This window comes from Musa acuminata, chromosome BXJ2-10, assembly GCF_036884655.1.
Source record: "Musa acuminata AAA Group cultivar baxijiao chromosome BXJ2-10, Cavendish_Baxijiao_AAA, whole genome shotgun sequence".
In the NCBI taxonomy this organism is placed as follows: Eukaryota; Viridiplantae; Streptophyta; class Magnoliopsida; order Zingiberales; family Musaceae; genus Musa; species Musa acuminata.
Window position 1 is genome coordinate 37,974,686 of NC_088347.1, and position 21,619 is coordinate 37,996,304.

The window sequence follows — 21,619 nt, forward strand, 5'->3', positions numbered from 1 at the left end:
TGCCTGCCGGAAAACAAGCAGCATCGTATAAGATAGCTCGACAGACAGTCGGGCTTCTGTACTTGGAAGAAAGCCAATTATAAGACCAGAGCATCATGCTCTCCGACTCGCTTATCACAAACTGTAGAGATGTCAAAACTGGTTCTTCCTCCTCCAGAATGAAACTACTAACTTAATAAACTATTCCTCCTCAAGAATTATGCACGAAAGCTACTTCATACCTAATCTCGGAGCTCCATGTCTAGCTAGCATTAAGAGTATCTGGAAATAGAAGGCGAGAGAGGCCAACAAGCAATCCACCAAACCCACAGCCGATCTCAGCAAACCTAACTTCGTAGAGTAGGGATAGAAATCAAACTCGAGCAGAAGTTATAGGGATTGGAAAGTGGGAGTCGCCGAGAGAGATTGCTGTGCGCTCGTGCTCGAGAGAAGCGTTTCCTGGGAAGGCTCGTGCAATGTCAGTACTCGATAATGTGGACACTTCCAGAACAATGCTCAAGCTGTGGTTTGGTTCCTGGTAGGGAGTGCCTGCCAACATTTCAACAAGCGCCTCACTGGCATTCGAGCTACTCCACGAGAATGAGCAGCTCATCAGTGACCTGACAGAAGTCGGGAAGATGCTAACCTGCGGTCTCGAGTGATTTCATTTTGCAGGCACATCAACCGTGTCATGTGTGGAAGATGAATTAAGTGCATGAACAATTACATGAAACAATAAAAGAGCCCCATAACTGAGTTATGCAGATCTTTATAGCACGAGAATAAAGAGATCATAGTAAATCAGAAAGAGTTATTAGGCACAAGGAAGGGCTTGACAAAGCATTTGGATCTCAAGTGTTGAGGCATCATCACCCAACTCTGTGTTGTTCCTCATCAGATGAAGCTTTTGTGCACCACTCTATATTTTTACTTTGCAAGGTGACAACAGAGCCCGGACATTTATTCTTCTCATGCACCGACTCCCATGCCTTCCCTGCAGACCTGTGGCACAAGCTCCCAACCCTCGAGCCATACCATAATGTCCCCAGATTTGTCAGTTTGACCGATGGTCAACACTGCATTCCAACAACACCCATCGCATTTACCTGCTGCTGGAATCTTCCTGCTGCCCACCATGGCCGGTGGTGAATGGCTGGTTGGCTGGCTGGCTGGCTGGCTACAGGCAAAAAGTTGTCACCCGACTCAGCACCACAAGAGATGGTAATGGAGTAAATAGAGACTCGAGTTCACATGGCTCTTGCGCAGGTTTTCTTCCCCCCACTTGATCTATTATTATATCCGCTGGGGAAGAAGACAGAGGAGGCAAACGGATTAAGAGTTACCGACTCCACCGGAAGTGTTGTCATCGAAATGGGTTTGATTTGGGCAGAGTGCAAACAGTGTGATGCCGGACCCCACTTTGACTGCACTTTGACTGGGCTTCGTCCTCTGATTGGCCGGGAATTCGATGGTTCTCTGTTAACATTTTGGTGGCATTTGAACGACGACGACCGTCTGATATCATCATCATAAGTAGAGATTAGCGAACATATTATGATCGAACTGATTTAGTATTAAATTACAGCCCTTTTGGTTCAATCGAACTTTTTTTTATTAATAGGGTTATGATATATTTTATTTTTATTTTAATTAATTTAAATTTTAGTTAGAATATCTTTGAATAGACTTGTAGTGTTTTTGTCACCAAATTAAAACATTATAACCCTAGTAAAAAAAATATTATAACTCAATTTTAGTCAATTAAAATTTTCATTATCAATAAATAACTATGGGAGTATTATAAACTTATTAGTATGAGAATTTGAATCATTTTGGATGAAATTTATGATGGTTTAGTCCTAATTTCAAACAAACCATAATAACAATTCTATTATTATTTTTTTTTTTCACTTTCTCTTAACTTTAGGTTCAAATATTTAAAAAATCTTACAATGTTTGCAATCATTTATTAGGAAGGAATGATAATGAGACATTATTATTCCATCACAATACATTCCAATGGAGTTATAGGGTTTTTGTTTTAGTAATGAAAATTAAGGTAACAATGTTCAAATATATTATAAACCATAATTATTCAAGCCCAAATTTTTATTTTGACAGAAAACTAAGTGTTTAGGATATTTTGGTTTTCTTATAAATGGAATTAGCTCTCTTTATGAAATATAGAAATGAAAAGTACCATAGGGTGACCAAAAAAAAAAATTCATCTTAAGATTATTTTAATCTTTGCCTATATTTATGTCAAGTAAACTATTATTAGATTAATATTTTGATACTAAAATATATAAAATGTGATATTCTGACTTTACCACTTATATACATAATCGAAAAACTTACTTTCATATTTTTCTTACTAGAGATAATCAATATATGTAGTCTTACTCTTAAATATTTAAAAAGATTATTTTCGTAACTCGAATCTTCATTATCTAGATTACAAAAGATATTTAGAACAGTAGAGCATTAGAAAGAGTTTTTTCTCTTAAATATTATTTTTTGATAAGATATCTAGAACATTGTACAATTAATCTAAAACACTATATAGATATTAAAAGATATTATAATTGATATGATCTTCTCTCTCTCATGATACTGTTTGTTATATATAGGGTATTAGAAGATCATATTTGTAAGGCTAGGAGTCAGTTATTAGGGTGATTCATAGTGTTTTGTACAAGTTATTAGGTTGATTTATAATCTTTTTTGTGAGGTGTCCAAAACACTATATACCTTTTGAAAAATATTATAATTGACACCAATGTCTATCTCTTATGATACTGTTTGTCGTATAATATTAGAAGACTATATTTCATAGCTTCTTCGTTGTGTTCGTTGAGATTAGGTGTTATAATATTCAATAAGATATCCTAAATATCGTATATATATATATATATATATATATATATATATATATATATATATTCTTTTACTTGCATACTCGCCTTATCATAAAATATATACATCGAAGAACAAAACCTCTTATCATTCTGTACTCCCTCTCTCTCTCTCTCTCTCTCTCCACTGCCATATTCTCTTCTTCTCCCCTTCCGGCCTTCCCCATCCCGCTTCCTCTCTCTGACTCGCTCTATCCCAGTCTCTTTTTTCTCTATCTCTCTCTCTCTCTACGTTTTCCTCTATCTCTCTGTGCGGGGGCTTTTGGTGTTCCGCGACGATGGGAAAGCAATGAGGAGACCATGCCGTTCACGCCATCAGACCATGCCTCCTGCGGCGACCTTTTGTGCAGGGAAGACGCTAGTGTACTCGCCGGAGACTCGCCGGGCGGCGCCGTGGGTCTGGTCGAGTTCCCCGATGAATCGGACGAATCCATCGCCGGGCTCATAGCGGCGGAGACGGACTACTCGCCCGGGTTCGACTACCCGGACCGGTTCCGGTCCAAATCGCTCGACTCGGTGGCGCGCCAGGAGGCCGTCGCCTGGATCCTCAAGGTCCCCCGCCGGCGCATGCTATCTCGATTCTGTAGTGATTTGCTATCTCGAGCCGGATCCCCTTACCGTCGTCTGGCGGAAGTTTTAAGTGCTCTATCGTTATTTCTTTTCCCTTCTTTTCAGGTGCATGTGTACTACGGTTTCCGTCCATTGACGGCGTATCTTGCCGTTAACTACTTGGATCGCTTCCTCTCTTCTCACCGCTTACCGGTTTGTTCATTCCCAATGTTCTTCGCTCCTCTTCTCGTAATTACATTATAGCTTTATGTTAATTCTTAAAAGGAATGAGTTTGAGATTTCCCGTGACTCGAGGAATGACAAATAACCAATTCTAAAATCTTTATACATCTTTGGTTGTTTTGCAGTATCATCTTAAGGAAACTAAGTTTGGCCACATAAGGGAGTTCGATGAGAAAGTATGTATGTTCCTATGGATTATGGATAGAAGGGTGGTTGTAGATTCATTAATATTAGTAAAACTTTTGGAGCCATATTGAAAAATAATTTTTTTTGTTTGTGAATAGAGGAAAAAAAAATACTATTAGTTTTTCTTTGTAGAGGCAAGAGTTGAAAATGTTCTCCGATTTGGATGATGATGCAGTTTTGGCACATGAGTAAATATGAGTGTGCAAGCCCTGATCGCCCTGTTTTTTATGCTTTCGACTTGGATTCCTAAATTTTAGGCTTCCTTCTATGTACTAATAGGACCCTGTGGAAAGGAAAGTGATCATTTACACTAGGTTAGAAGGGTTGGTTTACCTAACATTTCTGGTCAGTCCAGAAAAATTAGGAAAAGAACAGGATTGGATGATGGAGAATAAATACGAGTCTTCTCATCCACAAAGTTAGCATTCACATGTACTTTTTTAATTGCTAACTTGGGGGTGACGATGATCCTAGCTGCATCTGCAAACATAAAAATAGAACAAAATTCAGCACAGTCTTATTAGTTGTATCATGGAACCTTTTCCATTATTATTATTTTTTGTTTTAAGAAGATAGGTTATCTCATACATGTTCGATCTGCCCATGCAGCAAAATGAATGGGCATTGCAACTTCTGTCGGTGGCATGCCTCTCCCTGGCTGCAAAATTGGAGGAGACCCTGCTCCCATCCCTATTAGACTTGCAGGTAAAAGAAACCTCAATACATTTTATTTGGTCAACTGTATTTGCTAATCTTCATTTTTTTTATTTGCTTAGGTTGAGGGTGCAAAGTTCATTTTCGAACCTCGCACAATTCTCAGAATGGAGCTTCTCGTGCTCAATGCATTGAACTGGAGATTGCGATCTGTGACACCCTTCACTTTCATTAATTTCTTTGTTCACAAGATCGACCCTGCAGGAAAGTATGCAAGATCTTTGGTTTCACGGGTCACCGAAATTACATTGGCAACAACGAAAGGTTACGTAATTATGATTGTCATTACAATATGAATAATTAAGAACTGCATTCTCGATTTAAGCTGAAACATTTGGTGTAACAGACATAAAGTTCCTAAGTCACCGCCCATCATCACTTGCTGCAGCTTCCATTATTTGTGCGACCGATGAGGTTAAGGATCTAACATTTGTTAATCCTGGTATTGCAGCATCGTGGTGCACCGGATTAATAGAGGTGAGAAAAATTCAGTCTCGAAGTAGCTAAAACTGTGCAGCTTTGATAGAAAAAAAGTATACTAGGCTGCATTTTTCTTTTTTATAGGAAGGGATTGCCGATTGCTATCAATCACTCAAGCAAGTAATTGTCGATATAACGAGGAGAGAGCCTCCAATGATTCTTCCGCAACTCAGAGTTGCCACCCCAATGAACATGGGGCCAAGTGTATCATCCTCTTCTTCCCCACCCAATAAAAGAAGGAAGCTGAACAACAATTGCTGATGGGTGGATAATGACAAGGAGAGTTTACAGGAAACCTGATAAGTTTTTTTTTTTTTATCTTCTTCTTCTATTCTAGGAAGTGGGCTTCGTAAAATCAGCTGCATATTTCTACAGTGCGTAGGCAATTTCTTTTTTTTTTTGGGGATTTGCAGATTCCTCATTATTTTTCAGAGGAGTCTGGGGATCTTAGTGAAGCAATTAGGATTCTGGTTTATGATTGTGTGTCTAACGAGGAAGTAAGCCGGGTGGATGATTATTATTTTTGGTTCTTTTTTTCTTGAAGTTCTTTCATTTGTGGATCTTTGCTATCTTTATAGGCTATGATAGCAAAGTGTTGCAGATTCTCGAGGGAGGGGGATCTGCCATTATTTTCTGGTGGTGAGAGTGGAGGGACATGATCTTGTTTGTGGAGGGTGTGGGGGCTGTAAGAATCACAGTTAGCACTCATTGCTGGATGAAAGAGATATCAACTGATTGGGTGTTTCTACAGCCGAGGGTGAGAATGAGATGGCAGTCAAAGATGCGGGTAACCAGTAGTACATGTGAGCAAGGATAGATTCCAAATGGCAGTTTGCTCCACATCTGTTGTCGGTGGGGCCGATGTCCTCCTCAGTCAGCCACATCAGTATGTATTATGGAGATTGGTTTTCTTTGTTTGTGTGATTGATTGTTAAGGATCTTTAATGTATTGTTTAGACAATGCATGTCAACCTGGAGAGGATGTGTATTCATCTGGCTTCAGGCTGCATCCTCGAATGATGTCTTTTGAAGGTTGTGTTATTCCAAATCAATAAAAGAAAATTGATACATCTATGCATTTGGAAAGGCTACTCTACAGTTCATGTTCCTAACTCTGCAACTGGAAATGCCCAAATCAGAGCAATTAATTTTTGAATGAGAACATATCTGCTTTCATGCCTTTTTTGTTATCATCGGTTGCTACCTTTTGCAGATATGAATCAAATCTTTTGTTGGATAATGCATTAAGATATATGAGCAGAATCAGTCTTTTCTGGCATCAGTGATTCTATAAAATGGTGAAGGTGAGTTGAGTGACATCAACATCTCGTTCCATCCATATGATATATATATATATATATATATAGTACTCGTAGGAAATGTGGCAGTCATTCTATAAAATTAGGAGAATTGAGTAGTGAGATGTTTCAGCAGTACAGGAGCCCACTTGTTGATGGAGTGGTGATTGCCAGATTCTTGCACTGTAGGCTAATGTCCTTGCAGCATCGTTTTGTAGGAGAGGCAGAGTGGAAAAGCACACAAAAGTATGGCTCACGAGCCATACAACCAGACGTTCCCAAGAGCACTTTAAAGCGCAGAGAGAGAGAGAGAGAGCGAGAGCAGCTTTACTCCCTTTTCTGCTGTTTCCTGCTTTGGCCTTGCCTGAAGAGACTCATCTTCCGTGAGCAGGATACATGGCCAGAGAGAGAGAGAGAATAATGGAATGGTAATGGGGGACATGGCATCAGATTGGGATGGAATACATCCAAACAAGACAGCTCAATGAGTGCGGTACGGAGCAAAGGCATCTCATCTGGCCTCCCGCCCGCGCCTCCTCCTTCTGCTGCTGCTGCTGCTGCTGCTGCTAACGAACTCATGGTCTTGGCCATGGCCGATGCTGCAATTTCGAGTTGGGACCATGGCTGTTGTTGCTGGCGGCCAACCTGCAATCTTTGGCATGGCTCACATTGTCACGTTCATTAGACAGAGAGAGAGAGAGAGAGAGAGCGCATCAGTTCTGGTACCTCTGGTTCAGATAATAATTTGGGGAAGAAGAAGCTTTTGCTTCTGGTTTCTGTAGATTATACTGTAGAAAGCAGCAATTTTGAGAAGTTCAAATACAGTGAGATTGTTAAGAACGTGACAAACGAATCTACATGATAGCCATAATCGGCATTTACCTCACAAGGGAAGGGAAGGGATCAAAAAGATATATTCTTTCAGATACAACGTAAGTAAGCATATGGTTAAGATTTTTTTTTTAATTGTTTTATAAAACAAATTATCATACTAGTTTCGATCATCACTGCAATATAATGCATCAAGTCAACTCAGTCCACTAATTAGTTAAAATTAAGTGGAGCTAATTACATATTATCCCCACTAATTAGTTATTTTTAGTATTTTGATTTTTGTACTTTGAAAAGTTACATTAAGATTCTATAGTTTTATGAAAATAAAATATTTAACTCATTATTCTAATAAAATCTCTTAATTTTTAATATTATAAAATTATATTTTAAACTCTATGTAGATATTTCAATATTTCACTATCGTTATTATAGGAATTCCAATATAACTTTTGAAATTGTAAGGATTAAGATATTAACGACAACTAATTACAAGAGATAATATATAATTAACCTAAATTAAATCAAACTATCACATAATTCTACGAAGAAGTTTTATTTTACTATTTTAATTGATCAAACAATCTTGAATTATTATAAAATTTTATAAAAAAACTTAAATATACATTACTTTTTAGCTTAAAATAAAATCATTTGATGTACCTCAATCTTAAAAATAAAAAAAATATGAGCATATCATTTATCATATTTATAAAATATAGACATCATAAAATCATATCATTAAATGAGGATAATTTATATTTTTACTGGTATGTTAACAAGTGTCTTTTGTAATACTTTGATATAGATAACCTGTTTTTTATTAGAAAAACAAAAAAGAACCATCTGACATATACCATGGTCAGTCTTTATTCCTAATATATCTATTAAAGGAGAACAAGGAATAATGTCCTTCTATCTAATACTAAGCTGTTCATCTTTTTTCCGAATATTTATCTCAAAGGCCTAATCATCTAATGGGGCTAAGGCTTCTTCTCAATCATTATTATTATATATATTTTTATTTATTTATTTATAATACTCGATTAGTTTCATATCAAAAATAAATAATATTATGATCGATACATAAGAAGAATCTGATGAATATATTATTATCGATTTCAATTTAAATATTTTGATGAGCTAAACCTAATTAGATTTAGCCCAAATCACTAGCAAATAAGACAGATTGTGTCATTATTAACAACAAAGCAAATAAGAGGAAAATGGAAACCCTAAATTTTGTCTCCAAACACTTTCCTCAAGACAAGCACGAACGTGTAAACTGGAGTTAGAAGTCTCAGCCGAGGAGGACTTGAACGGTGTTTCGCTGTGTTCATGTCATTAATGGTGTTTCTCGATACATTTGTTAGGTAAACTAATGCACCCACACCCAACCGTGTGATCCGTTGACCAATGAAAAGTTGGGTAGTTCTTCCGCTGATACTTTCTGCTACATCTCTACCGATGGTTACTGCCGATGCTGCAAACTAAACTGTGCTTAGCATTTTGGGACGTGGCTTTTCTATCCAGGTTATCGACTGTTGGAATTCCTGGATGGATTGGATTGATTATATTGTTCTTGCTTGGCATTATCCTCCTCAGATGTGCTGTATCTTTGGTTAAAGATTAAAGATACCATGGTGACCAATCTCAAGTAAACTACATCCCTTGGATGCATATGGTGACATCAACGATTGCGCTTTGAAAGATGTTGCCTCCTTTGAAAGGAGATTATTATTTTGCCAAGTTAACCGGAAAAGATGTTGTCTCCGTTGAAAGGAGGCTGGCTGCACAGAGAAGCTTCTTTGAAGGTAATAATGAATATGGATGGACACACTATGATATGACAACAATGTTCAGCAATGGTGACAACTGCAAAGACAAGTTTTATGGGAGCTCTGTGGTAGGTGTCGAGGTTGAGTCCATAACAACAATGTTCGGCAATGGTGTGGTGTCTCTTCCCAGTTTTGATTTGGTAGTGAAACCAAGGTTGATGATGAAGGCAACTCCGCCACCAGTTCTACCTACCTACCATGAGAAGCAAACCAAGTTTCCATACAACCCAAGGTCACTTGTCCTCTGCAATTTCCTCATCAGTTGAGCTAACGAGGGAAGAAGCAGGTTGAGAGTGGTTGTGCCCACCCTTCTGAATACTCCACATACCTTGGGCTCCCATGCCATGTCCATTAAGATGGTTCCTGCTCTCTCTCTCTCTCCCTCCCTCCATGCCAATGCTCCACTGCAGCAAGCATGGAGTGGAGTGTGATCCAGAGGAAGGTCGGCCCTCTGCTGTGGCTACTGGTCGTCTCCACCATCCTTGCCCTCTTCATCATGCATTCATCCTCCACTTTCAGCATCAGTATCAAAGCTGTTCTCACCCAAAGCCCTCTCGTCACCACCAGTGATGTCTCAAACCAAAGCCCTTCTCTCCCTGCTAACACCAGCGGTGTGACGCCAGTGCACAACAGTTCTTCCTCCCCACAACTCTCCGCTGGTAACTTCACTGCACCACATTTCTTCCACTGCTCGGCAGCGTCGATGCATTATGATGGTAACTTCCTTCTTCCGTCGGTGCAGATGGCAACGAAGAGCAATGCGACACATCGAAGGGCAAGTGGGTGAAAGAAGCAGGAGCATCGATCTACACCAACCTGACATGCCCGACGTACCCTGATATCAATAACTGCGGCAAGTATGGCAAGGATCAGAGCTATTTGTATTGGAGATGGCAACCGGATAGTTGCGACATACCGAGGTTTGAGCCCGAGACGTTCTTGAACATAGTTAGAGGGAAGAAGATGGCCTTCATCGGAGACTCCCTGGCCCGGAATCAGATCGATTCTTTGCTATGCCTCCTGTCTCAGGTGATATCTTATGCCTTCATTGCTGGTGCTAATTCGATGCCCGAGATTAACTGAAGCTACGACTACAACATGATGTGCTACTTGTGGTGCAGGCAGAGACCCCAAGGGAAGTTTCCAGGGATTCAGGTGGGAAATACGTGACATGGTACTTCCCACCGCATGATTTCACCCTCATGGTCATGTGGACAGAGTATTTCGTAGAAGCGAGACCGAGAATCATAAATGGAACAGCTTCAAACTCATTTGAGATTCACCTGGACAAGGTGAGCACCAATTGGGCAGAGAAGCTTCCTGGTGTAGATTTTGCCGTCATCTCCGGTGGCAACTGGTTCTTCAGAGGGATCCATTTGTACGAAGAGGGAAAGATGATCGGTTGCATCAACTGCAGGGGGCAAAACCTGACAGAGTTCGACGTCACTGTGACCATCAGAAGGGCGCTCAGAACAGCCCTGCAGTACATAAGTTCATGCAAGGATTGTGAAGGGCTTGTCGCCTTCTTGAGGACCTTCACATCGTCACACTTTGAGAATGGCTCTTGGCTCACCGGAGGATACTGCAATAGGACTCGGCCATTGAATGAGACTCGGATACTCCTGGATGATGTCGCCTGGGAGATAAGAAAGATTCAGTTAGAAGAGATCGAGAGAGTAAGACAGCAAGAGAGCGGAGGGAAGATGAGGTTTGGGGTATTGGATGTCACCAAAGCTATGATGCTGAGGGCTGACGCGCATCCTGGGGATCACTGGACCAAGAAATCGAAGGCGAGTGTCAATGACTGCTTGCACTGGTGCTTGCCTGGGCCTATCGATATGTGGAGCGATCTACTGCTTGCGACTCTCGAGAAAAATTTTCTACCTTCTTAGTCGACTATTTTGTACATTTTTTATCATTCGTATTCAGTAAATTCCATAACATTTTGTTGGTTCTTGAATAAACCATGCGGATGTGTTCTTGAATCCCATTCATGCGTCTCTTATTTAAGAGTTTGAAACAAAGATTTCTGTCTCTCTAGGAATCTGTTTGAGGGTGAAATGATCATCCCGGAAGTCCAGACTATGCAGGTCGAGAAAAAGTCACAGGTGAGGAGTCAAAACATGGATGGAAACTATAGTTTTCCTCGAATCTAATTCTGAGAGAATTAATCATGACTAAGACATCAGATTTAGGAATGCCAACTTCAAGGCTGTATTTTTTGTGAATGGAGATCGTGCTAAGTTTCCATCATTCTGTCTCGACCCAAAACCTTTACTCACAGAACAAGAAGAAGTTATCAAGGAAAACATTCACAAGAAAGAAATGGATTCCGAAACACAACACTCCTACTATTCACACTGTGTCTTGAATTGTTTGCAGTATCTCGAATGACATAAAAAGAAAAATGGCAAAAGAAATCTTCAATTGGATGCTTAACATACAAAAACCTGTTCCTACGAATCTGAGTTCTTCACAACATGGTTTGTTTATACTCTCGTATTGGCGCATATGATGAGTTGCAGCTCCTTCACACACTCTGCCATGGATGGCCTCCCGCAGCTTTCCATGCGAACACAGCGTGCGGCAAGACTTACAAACATGGAGATGGAGTCCATGGTATATGAGCTTTTAGCCATGTCAGGATCAACCACTTTTCGCAATTTCTTTCGATCATTTAATAGATGTCGAACCTAGAACATGTAAGCCTTCATGAGCTTACTGCATTTACCCGTAGGTTATCTATCCTACAATTCAAAGTCCTGTACCTGTAACAGAAGATTTTGTTCACAAGGACCCTGGTTGAGTTCTACTGCTGTCCGACCGGTCAACAGTTCAAGCAGGACGACGCCATAGGCGTAGACATCACTCTGTAAGGTGAGCTTTCCTGTCTGTAAAAATCTAGGAAATCTTATTAGAAGTTGAAGCTTTCTGTAGGTGTTGCAGAGTTAGTTATAAGAAAGAAAGCACTGTATAACTAAATATACAGAAGGATTAGTTAAGCATTTTTTTTTGTTTACTGTGGAATCAAACTTGAACATGTTTCAAGTTGGAAAGTATTCAAAGCAAAAAAAGAAAAAGAAAAAACTTGAACATGTTTCTTCTTTGAAATTTGACTCTCTTCGGGGAAGAGTGCTGAACATAAACTGCCTTCCACACATCCAACCTTCACTTAGGCATTCATGTCATTCTATCCGAATTTAGAACATTAAACAACATCGATCGTCTTCATTTGTTTTCGAAAGGATTAGCCACCTTCATGACACTAAAGTGTGAGATGATTGCCTGCCTTTCGAAATACCGATTATAAAACTGGGCCGCGGAAAACTCAGTTCTGATACATCAATCTATTTTAATTGGAAGAAAGCATGAAGCAGGGTAGTTCAGAAACTGTAGTAAGAGACTGCAGCAGAGCTTAGAAACTAGTTATGAATCATAATTCACTAAGAAATCAAGAGGAAGTGGATGCATACCAATGCATACTCAGGATCAAAGTAGCCAAAAGTACCTAGGAGCTTTGTGGTTGCATATATATCCTCACCGTTCGGCATTAGCTTAGCAAGTCCAAAGTCAGAAATCTGAGGAGTCGAGCAATCATCACAGTCATGCCATGCAACACTGTAGCACCACAAGTTGCATCAGATTCGTAATTCGTGGATACTTAATCTCTTCATTACCTTGGCCTCAAAGTATTCATTCAAGAGAATGTTGGAAGATTTGAAGTCTCTATGCACAACAGGAATACCAGCAGCAGAACTGGAATGGAGATAAGCCAAAGCCCTCGCTGCTCCAAGTGCTGCCTTCAGCCTCAAAGCCCAGTCCATCTTTGTTTCCCTAATTCCTTATGAATGGACAGGAGAAATTTGATTAAGAATGATGTTTATACAGAACAGATCAAGATGATACTGCAACTTAATGGAACCAACCATTCAAATAATCTTGAAGGTTTCCATTCGGCATGTACTCGTAGACAAGAAACCTATCCTTCCCGTCAGCACAATATCCGATCAGTGTTACCAAATTTGGATGTTCCAGTCTGCTCAAGATGTCTACTTCTACTCGGAACTCGCGTTCACCATCAGTTTGTTTATAAGGAGGTAAATCCATCTTCTTGATCGCAACAACCTATAAATCGTTCGATACATGTCAGTATGAGAAAGCATCAAAGCAGGTGTGTGCCGACTCGCCAACAGTCCTTCTCTTTGTTACTTCACTGTCTTAGAAAACTCGGAACAAAATTATCGAGAACCAAAATGATCACATTTGACAAATAGAAAACGAGTATACAAACTCGTCGATTTTGAGCTTGTGATGCATGGAATCAAAGTGGAAATCGGTTAATTTCTCCATGACAAACATGAAACAGTTCGAAGTGAGTGAAATGAAGGTGTAAACAGGGGAAAATGATGTGTGTTTTTCCTACTGGCATAGGAATCTGAAAATGAAGCTTAATCTTCCATGAAAACAATGGCGATACTCACGAACCTCTCCATTCCTGAGAATTCCCTTGTACACCCGGCCAAATCCTCCTTTTCCGAGCAGGTTCTCTTCATTAAATGAAGATGTTGCCTCCTCCATTTCCCTGAGAGTGAAAACAGATGAGCAATTGCGCCTTCCGAAAGAGGGTTTTTGTCCTTTAAGTTGCCAATAATCAACAGGCTCATATATCCCTGTCAAGAAATCAAGAGATGAAGAGATTCGTTTCGAGAAGAACCATCCTTCTTAAAAATCAACAAGAAAAATGAAAGATATCACGTACAAGGGTCCATATGATCGTGGGATTTGCTTCTTCTTCTCTTGTTCCATGCTGAAACAATGTTGAAAGGCATATCGACCCCTCGAAAAATCTGAATCAAACTGCAGAATTCCTGATTTCAAGAAAAGAATCAGCCGACCGTCAGCTAAAAAACCAATATAGTAAGTATCATATATACAGGACTCGAGTATCAAAACCGCAAACATATTAGGGACGTCAAAAACAGTGCAAAAAACACTTCAAAAATCAGAAGATGAGAAGATACTAATCGGGAGAATGATAAAACGATCTTGGAACAAGAATGACTTGCACAAGGAGAAATCCAACTAAATCATAAAAGGAAAACAAGAAAGTAAGCAACGTAACATTCATCTCGCGGAAACAACAACATGGAAGTTGCCCTTATTCCCGGCAAAGAACCCGAGACCAAAGCTCAAAGCAGTCAAATTGACCGTGGCAATGCCCACGCACCTCAGGTGGGAAACGCAGAGAGGCATCGGCTTTGGCAGGGGAAGGCTGCTGCAATTCCCTGAGGGGGGCCTGAAGGAGAAGGGAGATAGATAAGGGAGAAGGCTGATGCAGAGTGAGACTGGGAAGAAAGGGACGGGGCAGACCCAGGAGGACTCGCTTGGGAGTTAAGAATGAAAGGCAAGTGAGGGTGGGAGAGCAAACAACCACCGAGTCACAGTTCCGGCAAAAAGGAGTAAAGAGAAGAGAAGGGAAAGGATAGCAAGGAAAGCAAAGAGTACGTGCAGGATAAGCAAAGTAAAAGGCAGCAGTGGTGTCGAAAGAGAAGGACGTTCGTTTACGGAAGAGAGGTGGCGGGAAAAGAGGACAAGGAAAGGAGAGGGGAGTTTGACCGTTACACACGGTTTGGAGCACCGGGTGGTGAGAGCTGGTGAGAGGAAGCTTTCAGTCACTCGCCTGTCCTGATGTCATCTGTTATTTATTAATATGTATTGTTAATTCTGATTATAATTGATTTTAGGAAGGTGATGTGATCTATTGCTGATTCTTGTACTCGATTCAGACTATAATAATAATAATTAATAGAATCTATTTGAATAAGGATAAACCCCTAATGCATTCAGAGAGATTATTTACCATATCAGAGTTGCCACCCACTATGCATAAAGCTAAGTTGGCCCCATTTATGTACTGGATGTGTATGGAAAACAAATCCTTTTTTACTTATCTTTGCTTTTTGTTCCCCAAAGATAAGACTATCATCATCATCTTCATCATGCATTGGTTCCCCTACAATCTTTATAGCTGATGGAATGAAATCAATTCGTTGCCACCTGCTACAATCATGTGTGTCATCATTGATTGATACTTGATGATTTCGTATGATTTGTTTAACGAGTTCGTATGATTTCTCTTGGGAGGGATGGATGATTTTGTATCCACTGGTCAGTAGCCGTAGTTTCTGTCGACACATCCGAGAAGGCGAAGAGGATGTGCATATGATTATTGTCTTCCCAGTGTTTGTCTGAAATGGATAATACTCCGGAGTCGATTAGAGAACGCTGGTCATCGATGTGCTCGTGATGCATATACAATGCAAGTTCATGATTGGAAAATGGTTGTTTTGTGAATGATCGATCATATTATTGATGGTTCTGGTTTGCGGCAAAGCACCCAACTCAGGTAAATGTGCATTCTTGCATGCATGGTGGCATCATGTTATCAATTGCTTGTGCATCAAAGACTCTAAGCTCACAATCTCCAATCGAGGAGGGCATTATCCATTGATTTACTTTCGCAAAAAAAAAGAGAGAAAAATCTGCTGCTTGTTTCTCCGCGTAAACAGCTTTACTGGGTTTCAGAAACACAAGAATTAACAGATAGTAACTTTCTGCTCGACTGCCATATGGTTGTCAAGATTTGGAAGCAAATTATTGGGTTCCAAATCGCAAGATAAGAAAGATTTTGGTAATTGGAAGTAGAGGGGTGCTGCTTTTGTTCTTTAATTCCCCCTATTTCTCTATTGAATAATGGGAATCCATTCGATCGGTGGGGAATGCACATGAGAGCCATCTTCTCGTGGCTATTGTTCTTAATCATAGCAGCTAAGTTGGTCTGCAAAAACATGTTGCTTACCGTGCCATTAAGCATTTCTGTTTTGTTTTATGTGTTGCTGAATGACTTCATTCTTCTTCTTCTTCTTCTTCTTCTTCTTCTTCTTCTTCTTCTTCTTCTTCTTCTTCTTCTTCTTCTTCTTTGCTTGTATTTGTAAAAATGAATCCATACTTTGATTTGATGTAAAATGAATCCATCTAATTATATGTACCGAGGATTATTATTATTATTTCTCTACCAAAACCAAACTTTGAAGCAATAAAATAGTTGCGATTTTTGACTGTGTTGTGTTTACAGTGAGTGAGCCATATGACTTCAACATTGAACACTGGGAAAATAGTTTATTGTTGGAACTGCATGCATGCAAGGTTAGCAGCAACACACATTGATCGGTACATGGATAGATAGGTATGTGGTGGAGCTTCCAAACCCTCTCCTTTCCTTTGTTCTTCTTACCCAACACTCTCACTTTGGGGAAATGCCTCCTATACCTGTTAGACAACAGCCAAGAAACATATAAGGAGTCTCCAAGCATGCTTCTCATTATTGGACGGTGGGTGGGTATAGTGTTGATTGTCTCGTTTCTTCCTTTACTCCAAAGAGAAGCATGGAATAACAGGTCAGGTTGCCATTGCCAAAGTAGCATCATTGCAAGTTATTGGTTGCTATAAATCTGAGCTTTTTCTTAGGGACCAGCAAAGTTAGGTTTACTGGAACCTTTAATATTTGTTAGAGGCTAAATCTAAATATGAAGCCTTATATGTTATCATTAATTATAAACCAAAATGATTAGATAGCATGTATATTTTACCTATATGTAAAAATGAATTGAACCTGATGTTTATTATTTTGCCTTTCATATATACATACTAACTAAGAGGCTTCTCTTTCTCTTTGTTTTCTTCTCCTTGTTTGACTCAAAACTCATACTCTCTGATCCATGAAGAAAAGGCAAAAAGTTGACAGGAAGATATTGATGATTCCCACATTTCCTGTCTCTCTATAAATCTGTCTGTGAAAAGTCAATTCCATTAGCTGGAATATCACAGAGTAATTGAAATCATTCTCATTCTCATTTCAAGTCGAAATAATTCAATGCATAACACAACCAAAAGAACTCTAGTATGAAGTATCTTCATGCCCACGCATGGACCATGAAAAAAAACTAAAAATCATCATCTATATGTACTAAAATTGATGATTCCTTGATTTCCATACGAACATATAAAAAGGAACAGAGACACATAGAAACAAAGGAAAGCTTTTAAATTTCTGCATACGAATCCATAAGAAAGATTGGTCTATCCATCTTCCACACAGATCTGGCACCAACTCGAATGCTAAGTTCTCAGCAGAAAAAAGTATGTTAAAGAGGGAAAAGGAATGAACTCAAAGAAGACATTAGACCTTCTCTCTCTCTCTCTCTCTTTTACACAGATCTATAGAGAGAGAGAGAGAGGGTAGAGAAAAAAAATCAAGACCTCTTCCAGAATTGTATGCACATAATCTGCTTTATATCATGAAACAAAAAGTCAACAACTATCTTAGGCACATTAAGTAAACTCAATATGACAGGATTTAAAGGGAAAGAATTAAGGAAGCATTTGATCTTAAGATCGTACAATATGAAGCAGCTAATCATCCACAACTAATCAATCAATTAAGCTGAAAACTCCATGAATCAAAAACCGCTGTAATTGGAACATGTATTATATTCCCTTAACTCCAATACTATTACAGCCCACATCACCCTCCATTTATATGCATATAGCTCATGGCAGGTACAACTTGGAAAGCTCTCTCAGGACATGCACTTGCAGCCTCAGCAGGAATATATAGTCGGCGGTGCGCAGGAAGAGCTGCTCCGGCTGCAACCGCCTTCCGCCGGGCACAAGCCTCTGCAGCGTCCTCACCTTCCTCTCCACCGCCGCACGCGAAGGCCGCCTCCCTTTCCCTCGGCGGCTCATGCCACAGATCCCATGGCGTGTGGATCTGTTCAACCTATGGAATCCAGCCTGTCTCCACCTTGCCTCCTCTAGCCATGCCTTTCCCATAGGAAAGAAGATGACCGAGAGCAATGTGGCTTGAAGAAAAGAGAGGCCGAATGAGACTATAAATGAAGCGTGAAGGGAGGTAGATATATAGATAAGACTTGACACAGAGAGAGAGAGAGAGAGAGAGAGAGAGAGAGAGGAAAGGAAGTGATGCTGCTAAAAGCCATGTTAGATAGCGGGGGCGAAAATTCCAAAGCATGGCGGCATTTTGTCGTTTAGCTGGACGTGGGCTCATGACAGAGGCCGCGGCATTTCCGGGGCACGTGTCTGACAGCTCTGGCACGTGGGCCGGAGAGTGTGACGTGTTGTTCTACTGACAACTGTGCCGAGGATTTGACTGCAGCCGCTCCACGTCAATTGTGCGCGGGTTTTACTGCGTGCGTGCGTGCATGCATGCATGCATGCGTGCCACATTCTACTACACGAAGACCTGCAACTTGTCCGAGATCATCCTTGTTTCTTTGCTTAGCCATGTTTTGATCCTTCCGATACATGACTACTAAGTATTTATATTAAAGATTATAATTTAAAGAAAAAAAAAGGCGATTTTTCTTCGTTTTCGAAATTTTTTCAAACAAAGCATTTTATTTTTTTAAAACACTTATCCTAATTCAAAAAATATTTAAATTGTCACTCAAAAACATTTTCCACCCGTTTTAGTTTATTATGATCATTATAGCAAAAATAATATAAGGCCTATTTTATAACACTATAAATGAATAAAATAGAATCAAAACGTAGTAGAAATCATTTTATTTATTATATTAAAATTCATATATATATATTTATTTATTTATAATAGTTTAGAAACAACATCGCTTAAATAGAATTCAAAATTTATCTTATTAAGATATTTTGATCATCATAATAAAAATGCTATAAAATTTACTTAAAAATATTATAAATAATTCAAACGAACTTCTAACTTCTGTCAAACCAACTATAAGCCTAAACCTATGATATCATAATGATCTACTACGAGTAATGATAATCAAAAAGACGTAATATGATATCACTTAATAGTATTTTTTAATAGCATATTACCTCCATAAAATTACGGTGGTGATTGCCGGACTATTCTGATTTGCCTGCAACTGCAACATGCGATGGTGACGATACATTTCTATGTAGTTCCATTCCTTGGAAGACAGTGCATTGTCATCTCTAATTTGAGGATACAATGGACATTATATTGTTGCTTTCTATGTGAGCGAGCATATAATATTTAGAAACACAGATGAAAAAACTTGTTACTGGCCGTAAAAATAATTGAAATTTACCATTCTATGCAACTTGATGGAGAGCAGATTCAAGAAATAAGGAGCTTCAGAGATAGGATAAGAAAATATGTGGCACAAGTCAGATCGAGTGTGTTTCACTGATCACAAACAAACAAAATGAGAGATAGGCAAAGCAAATGGGAGAAATAGTTTATGTTTTTTCTCGCAACTTTCAGATATTGTTGTGTTAATAATATATAGGCTTGCTGGGATTGCACATAATAAAATTCTGCAAACAAAATCCACATAACATCTATTTTACTACTACATATAGATGACCAGTTAGTTAACGGTTGACTCCGAGTCAGGTTTGCTGCACTGGGGAGCAAGTACGAATAAGACATAACAACTGTTGACTTAATGTCCGAGTAGAGAGAAGGTGAGGGACTCGTAGAGAGAAGGTGAGGGACTGGTAGCGATAGCCTTGTTAATTCGACCAACCCAACACACATAAATAATAGCATGCAAACTGCTGATGAGCCATTAAATTGACCTCCGACTTAGATGTTGATGATTGTAATCGATGTGGAGGAGGGAATGATGAGCACTCGGTGTGGAGTCGAGTAGGTAGAGGCAGTGCAGTGGGAAAGGGGGGACCATCGGTGAGGAACATGGCCAGCTTAATCCAAGAGGAAGTGCATTAGCAAGTGAACAAAGCGGCTTCTTGTCGATGCATGGCCTTTCTTTTGCCTTAGCTGTTGCGTTAGGTGTTAGAACGGGACTGTTGCACATGGTAGCACATGATGTACTACTAATTGACAGGGAAGCGTGGGTGCCACTCCTACTCCAATCTTCTCCCTTCTTTCTTCCCCTTCATGCTTGGCCAAGTTATTTCTTGTAAGTTTAGTTTGATGCGATTGCCACCTTATGGATTTTTGTCCAATATATGTTCTCTGTGACTGGAGTTGCACCTATCTATCTATCTATCTATCTATCTATCTATCTATCTATCTATCTATCTATCTATCTATCTATCTATCTATCTATCTATCTATGCTTGCTGTAAAACCTTCCCAAAATGAGTTAATCTGACTGTTCTTCTCATCAATATGTATTAGAATTTCTTATGGTCATTCAGAAGAGTAATTGTTTATGGTATGTCATAATTTAATAGTTTAATATTGTTCATCCTCTTTTAAGATGGAAGCAGCCATATTACCTTCATTACCCTTTTTTATTTCACCTTGGTGATGCTTGCTTGCTTGCTATAGTCAAATAAATAAAATACCCATCCATTTCATTTCATCACTCGAGTACCAAGTATTCATGAGCTTAACAACAAAGGGCTTCCCCTTGCAAGTTCATATTTCACACTTTTGTTGTTGTCCTCGTGTATGCTACGAGAGTCAGACCCTCATCTCATGGCACATTGCATATTTGCTAAGCATGATGATGGTGATGAAGCTTGCACCACCCTTTTTCTTTGCCACAAAAGTTGGAGAGAAGCTTTGGCGGCACATGCACGAGTAGTCTCTAGCCATCTTCAACCTTGGGCATTCGATGGAGTTAGAGGTAGTAGGCCCCGTTAGTTGCCTCTAAGTTGAGAGAGAGAGAGAGAGAGAGAGAGAGAGAGAGAGAGAGAGAGAGAGAGAGAGAGAGAGAGAGATGCGATACCACTACATACTTGGTTCGGTCCATGTCTTGGAGTTGCTTGGACAATCATAATAATCTTTGGGGAGAGGACATGGTCTACGGGCCACATACAGCATCGGGTTTAGGTTTTAGGTTGCTCGCTCACGGGGCAGAAGAGTTTTAATGGTGCATGTGCTGCTGGTGGAGCTAATGATGCAGCACTTTGGAAGAGGGGAGCATGTGGGGTGGCCATCCATGAATGAGGGAGGGAGGTCTCATGCGGCTGTAGGTTTGACACCCACCGATGAGAGAGGAGGGACACCGGATGGATGTTGGGTTAGCTGGCTTCTGGAAGGCCTCTTTTGGTGGCCCCTCTTCTTTTCGGCTGTGAAATGTTCGATTGCATCAGGTAACTCACTCCAAGAAGAAGGAGAAGAAGAAGAAGAAGAAGAAGAAGAAGAGGAAGAGATATCTACGTTCATTTTAAAAAATACTTTAAAAATATTAAAAACTTTAAAATAAGATTATAAATAATAAAAAAGGGGTTATAGAAATTTTTTAATATCATTGAAATTTTTGACCGATTATATTTTCAATACATAAAATCCAAACGACCCGGTCCGATGTGGGCGGCCCAAATCTGACCACGACCCGATCCACATCAACCCAACTTGAACGTGGATTGAGTTTAAGAGTCGGGGAATCCGGTATCCGCAATTACCGGATCTGGGATTCGGATGCCGAGTGCATTCAACCCGATAACCCTGAGAAGCCGTCGCAAGCGTCCATGGGGAAGCCCAATGCATGAACCGAGAAACCCGACCGCCCCTGTGAACGTTACA

General features: G+C 39.8%; 3 protein-coding genes across 4 annotated transcripts; 2 read left to right on the forward strand and 1 right to left on the reverse strand.

The window, feature by feature from the left end:
• Positions 1 to 3,020: 3,020 nt before the first annotated feature.
• Positions 3,021 to 6,136, forward strand: LOC135625895 (cyclin-D2-1-like). Of its 2 annotated transcripts, none has more exons than XM_065131021.1 (6): positions 3,021 to 3,446; positions 3,570 to 3,656; positions 4,482 to 4,577; positions 4,649 to 4,850; positions 4,933 to 5,063; positions 5,151 to 6,136. In XM_065131021.1, the coding sequence occupies exons 1-6, from the start codon at positions 3,195 to 3,197 to the stop codon at positions 5,325 to 5,327; spliced, it is 945 nt and encodes a 314-aa protein (XP_064987093.1). In that variant the 5' UTR covers positions 3,021 to 3,194; the 3' UTR covers positions 5,328 to 6,136. The 2 variants fall into 2 exon arrangements, with proteins under 2 accessions (XP_064987093.1, XP_064987094.1); XM_065131022.1 differs by having other exon boundaries at positions 4,975 to 5,063.
• A 2,870-nt stretch (positions 6,137 to 9,006) lies between these two features.
• On the forward strand, positions 9,007 to 11,012 carry LOC135625605 (xyloglucan O-acetyltransferase 3-like). The gene is made up of 3 exons (XM_065130623.1): positions 9,007 to 9,692; positions 9,776 to 10,062; positions 10,155 to 11,012. The coding sequence occupies exons 1-3, from the start codon at positions 9,449 to 9,451 to the stop codon at positions 10,923 to 10,925; spliced, it is 1,302 nt and encodes a 433-aa protein (XP_064986695.1). The 5' UTR covers positions 9,007 to 9,448; the 3' UTR covers positions 10,926 to 11,012.
• A 332-nt stretch (positions 11,013 to 11,344) lies between these two features.
• LOC135625606 (probable serine/threonine-protein kinase PBL28) lies at positions 11,345 to 14,517 on the reverse strand. Its single transcript, XM_065130624.1, has 8 exons — positions 14,261 to 14,517; positions 13,793 to 13,901; positions 13,519 to 13,703; positions 12,960 to 13,158; positions 12,711 to 12,874; positions 12,507 to 12,611; positions 11,802 to 11,924; positions 11,345 to 11,726 (listed from the first exon to the last, which is right to left on the reverse strand). The coding sequence occupies exons 2-8, from the start codon at positions 13,860 to 13,862 to the stop codon at positions 11,523 to 11,525; spliced, it is 1,050 nt and encodes a 349-aa protein (XP_064986696.1). The 5' UTR covers positions 13,863 to 13,901; positions 14,261 to 14,517; the 3' UTR covers positions 11,345 to 11,522.
• Positions 14,518 to 21,619: the final 7,102 nt, after the last annotated feature.